At 38.4% G+C, this 4,839-nt stretch overlaps 1 protein-coding gene across 1 annotated transcript; it reads right to left on the bottom strand.

The window, feature by feature from the left end:
- Window positions 1-355: 355 nt before the first annotated feature.
- LOC131067184 (uncharacterized) lies at window positions 356-1,237 on the bottom strand. The gene has a single exon (XM_058002135.1). The coding sequence runs from the start codon at window positions 1,235-1,237 to the stop codon at window positions 356-358; it is 882 nt and encodes a 293-aa protein (XP_057858118.1).
- Between the last annotated feature and the right edge of the window lie 3,602 nt (window positions 1,238-4,839).

Below are 4,839 nucleotides of genomic sequence, written 5' to 3'. Positions count from 1 at the left end.
ATGGTAATTCAGAAATATCACTTAATATATATTCTCAAACTTTTATACTATGCATGGGATCTATTTAAAAGAAGCTTCATGTTGAGGAGAAAATTTTCATTCCTCGTGCTTTCAATTATATCAATGTGCTTATCTCATCTTTAGAAGAATTCTTCTACAACAATATATAGGTATAAATAGAAATACAAATTTAGAACTATTTAAATTTCTAAAAAATCACAAGGCCAGCTTGTATTCTCTTTAGTCATTAAAAGCATGGAAAACTCATAAACATCCATGTAAAACAATAATTTTTTGGATATAAAACTTGCAGTGCTATTACATTTATGTAATCAAAGTGATGACAGTAATATATTTACTGGTGATCATGGTGATATGAGTGGGGAAGATGAGGATGGCGATGGTGGTGGAAAACCAGCCATGCATTTCTAGCAAAGTTCTGCAACTTACGAGTAGCCAAACACTTTGGACTTGGAGAATCTGTATGAACTCTTATAGCGTCTCTCACATCATTACATTCAACTGCACTTTCACAAAACATTGCAAGCTCAAACAATTCTCTATTTTTTACATCACCAGCAAATGCCTTTTCCAAAATTCCATTCTCTAATTGAAATTCACACCTTGGATTAACATCAACCATGAAAACATCCTTCAAATGCAAATCCCTAATCCTATGAGAAGGATTGATCTTGGTCAAATCTTTCACATAAACATCATCTAGGTGAGTGCATGAATTCCTACACAAATGACCCTCTATAATGAAATCAATATCAAGTTTGTCTAGTATAAGATCTGCATATTTTTTCTGTGCATCTGTAAAAAGAACAATTTTATAATTTTCAGCCAATTCAACAAAGAAACTTTCCACACTAGGCCTTTTCAAGACATAATAAGGGACTATTTCTCGCAATCCAGTTGCAGTATCATGAATGAATGAAATAAAAAAGTCATAATATTGCAGAGGCTCATGGCTTTCCTTTACCAGAACTTGAAACAATTCCAACATGATTATTTTCTTCCCACTGCAATGGGGAGCTAATTCCTTAACATTATAGCTCTCATTCAAAGCCTCATATGTCCATATGGTATCCCTCACATCGGTACACATAACCACTATTTTACAAAAATATATGACCCTAAAAAGATATATGTCGATAAGTTCACCATAAGATGGCTTCACCGGAAAAGCATTTTTCGGTTGCAGTTTATAGCTTTCTGGCTCGTCGTCCACCATGAAAAGTTCCTTTAGATCTCTTCCAAGCTTAGAAAGATCTTTGATAGCTACTCCTTGGGCTTCTATATCGCAGGAGTCTCAGATCTATTGAATTATTCATGTCTATTCTGTCTAGAACTAGGTTTGCAAATTCCTTGGTGGTTGAAGTGAAGATAACTATTTCAAAATTGCTTTCTGTTAGTTGTTGTAGAAGTTGGTGTAACCCAGGCCTTTTTTGGACATAGCATGTGATGTTGGGATTCTCTTGGAGTGGCAGTGTGAAGTCATAGTGTGGGAGAGGACTGAAGCTTACATTTATAGCTATTTTTTCATGTCCAAGACTATGGTTTTGGCTTTTCTTGTGGTAGTGATGTTATTATCATCCATTCGGGCTCTTAGTTCAAATGCACCATCAATGATTGTATTTTTCATCTTGTGAAGAAAGGTTGAGATTCAAGAAAATGCCATGGTTTCTAAAATGCCTAGCGAGAGCAGTGGAACAAGATGACTATTATCGTTCCACTGCTCTCATATATAAATTGATAAAACACTATGCCTTCTTTGGGTAAGATGTGACCCTTGCTGACTTTACTAATCATTATTCAGTGTTTAATAAATTTCTCAATTCACTTAAGGGATGTGAATTCATTTGTTCAGTGGTTAGTTTGAAACAATTGGAAATAGAAACAATCATACAAATTTCTTACAAACAAAAGATAAAAGGAAGATGTGGGGAAAGACATCTATGGATTGCCTAATAGAGAGGTTTCTTATTGAATAGACAAGGTTTCTTGCTGTAGTAGATTTCAATATTATTTTGGGTGTATGGGATGTTGGAGTAAATAGTTAATTAGATTAAGTTTAATTTAGATAGAAGTCATATTTTAGTTGTATTTAATATTTCCTAGGTTGTATTATTGTTTGCATCAGGGTAGTTATCAATGGTACTTATATCTACTTTATCTTTGATTGCACTTTATTGGTGCTCTCATTCTATTGTTTATATAAGTAGGCTATTGTACATTGTATTTGGTAATATAATTTTAATTTAATATATTTCATCTTATTTGATGATATAATTGGTTCTCCTGTAAAGATTTCTGCAAATTGTGATCCTGACTAAGTAGCATCTCCAACATGATATCGTAGTCCTTCGGGGGGCCTCTACAAATTTACTGGTCACATGCCCATATCAAAGGCCCAATTTTCATTGTAACATCAAAAGATCTCATCCACTTGGCATGGTGAGGGCATCCTTGATAGACGGCCTTCTACTCATTGTAAAGCGGAAAATCACGATCGAACCCTAGTTGTTCTCCCCTCTTCCAACTCCAAGGAGAGAGAAGGGAGGTTCGCTAGGATTCGATGGTTTTCACTTAGGGGAGAGACTTTACATTCAAAAGAGGGGTTGAAACCCACAAGATCCAATCCCACGCAATGCAAGATTGGATGCTAAATGTGTTTCAAGGGTTAAGACAGCAAGGCTACCCTCTTTTGTAAAGAATGTTGACAGAAGAATTAAGCTAAGCATGCATAGAAAGTGATAAAGATTCACTTATAAACTGAGATAGGAATACAGTATGAAGCTGCAGACCTGGAATTAGCAGTAAAATGTCGATACGGCGCTGTCCTGCAAATTTGAGCAAAAGTTGTCGGGACGATGGCGCCCGGGGCCACGGTCCTCCGAAAAATCTGCGAAACGAAGGGGGATCTGTTCGTCTCTGCACAAGGATTCCAGATCTTCAATTTCAGCCGCGTACCTGCAACCTACACACAGAAAAGTGAAGACGATTGGGGGGTTAGGGATTAGGGGTTTGCCTTTAGGTCAAACCCCGGTTTTGGAATTAACCAAGAAATGAGCAAGAGCTGTAAATGTAAATGTATGTAAAACAAGTACTAATACCTTGTTCTAAGGATGTAGGTATCCTTATGTGCGAAGGTTTAGATGTTGTTGTTTGTTGTAGTAGTATGTTGTATGTAGCATGTAGTAAGTGATCTCCTCTTCAATGGTTGAATCCTTGTCTTGAATGCAACACTTAGCCTTGAATGGAGACTTGAAATGATCAATTGCTTGAAGGAATGCTTGAATGCTTGAATGCTTGATTATTGTTTCCACGCTTTTTCCATATATCCTCTTCATGCCAAATGAGAGAGAAAAATGTAGTTTATATACTTGTCATTTAGGGCTGATAGACTGATTTTCCCGACCTTAGGCCGACCAGGAAAGTTAATTTCCAAATTGCAAACAAAAAGACCCGAGACCCCTTAGGAGACCGGGCCCAAAATAGGACCCAGGGACCAGGGCGCTGGGCGCCATGGTTCTGGGGGTACCCTGGTCCTGAAGGACCAGGGCGCTGGGCACTCTGGTCCCACCTGCCGGGACAGCAGGGTGCAAGGAGGTTCAGGCCAGGGTGCTTGAAAAATGCAGTTTTCAGTGTCGTGAGCAAGTTTCGAGGTCTCCATTCAGGTTGCGTGTTGCGTCGCCATCATGAAGACCGAAATGCAGTCGAAATTGCAAGTGTCGCAATTTTAGGACGCTACATTTAGCCCCCACTTTAGCGGGAGTATGTATGCTCATACTTCCGGTAAAGTACAAGGAAACAATATTGAAAGACTTTCACCACGTCAAGGAGGCAAGATACACCAAGCCCCCAGTGGACTAAGGATCTTACGACTTTGATTGACAAAGTAAAAGGGAAGATCACGAGGGAGAACCATGACTGTCAATAGTAAGGTTCCCTCACTATGAGTCATACAAGAAAGATATCAAAAATTTTCAAGGCAAGGCTAAATTTGCCAAGAAATTTTCAAGTATCTTGAAAAGATATGAACGGGATGTATGCCCCCCTACGTTAAAGCGATCGCACATGCCTCACCGGGGGTGATTGTTTTAACGTAGTGATACACATAAGAAATGAGAAAGGAAAGGAGCACGTTATCGCAAGGATTTAGCCCCCAAGTGTGAGATAAACCCAAGGATAATAGACACAAAACACAAAGCACGAGGTGACTTCGCTTTCCTCGGGGTCAGTATGCTGTATGATAATTCATGTATATATATCATATGTATGTATGCATAATTTTTCTTCATTCCCCAATCAAGGAAGGTCACCTAGAAGAAGGGAACACATGTGTCTTTTGAGTCAACATGAGAGAGACCAAGAGATCTCAATGCTTTGCATCGTCCTCAAGTAGACAACACTAAGGACAACAAATAGAAGAATGAGAATAACATATAGAAGAAGTAACGAAAGAGAGGGGGAGAGAATCTGCTATGCTAATGAAACTAGTCTAGCACGTCATCTACCCCCCGATCTTGCTGATCAATGTTTCGGGAAGGCAGGGAACACGCTAGAGGAGGAACATCCAACACAGCAGATGGAGCTATCACAAGATCCAAACAAGGGCTATGTTCATGTTCCAAGCCACATTGTTCTTGTCTAGGAGCTAGGATAAGTGCTTTAGAAAATTCATTAGATAAATGGTTATCAATATCAACAAGTTCATATTCACTATTAGAAGCAAGAGGAGTAACATTTTCATCAGGAATAACATTTTCATCTATATCTTCATCAAGATTTATGAAAATAGGATCTTTAACTCGCACATGATCAAGACCATCA

This window comes from Cryptomeria japonica, chromosome 3, assembly GCF_030272615.1.
Source record: "Cryptomeria japonica chromosome 3, Sugi_1.0, whole genome shotgun sequence".
In the NCBI taxonomy this organism is placed as follows: Eukaryota; Viridiplantae; Streptophyta; class Pinopsida; order Cupressales; family Cupressaceae; genus Cryptomeria; species Cryptomeria japonica.
Note: the sequence above shows the minus strand (reverse complement) of the source record. Positions and strands in the feature narration are given on the sequence as shown.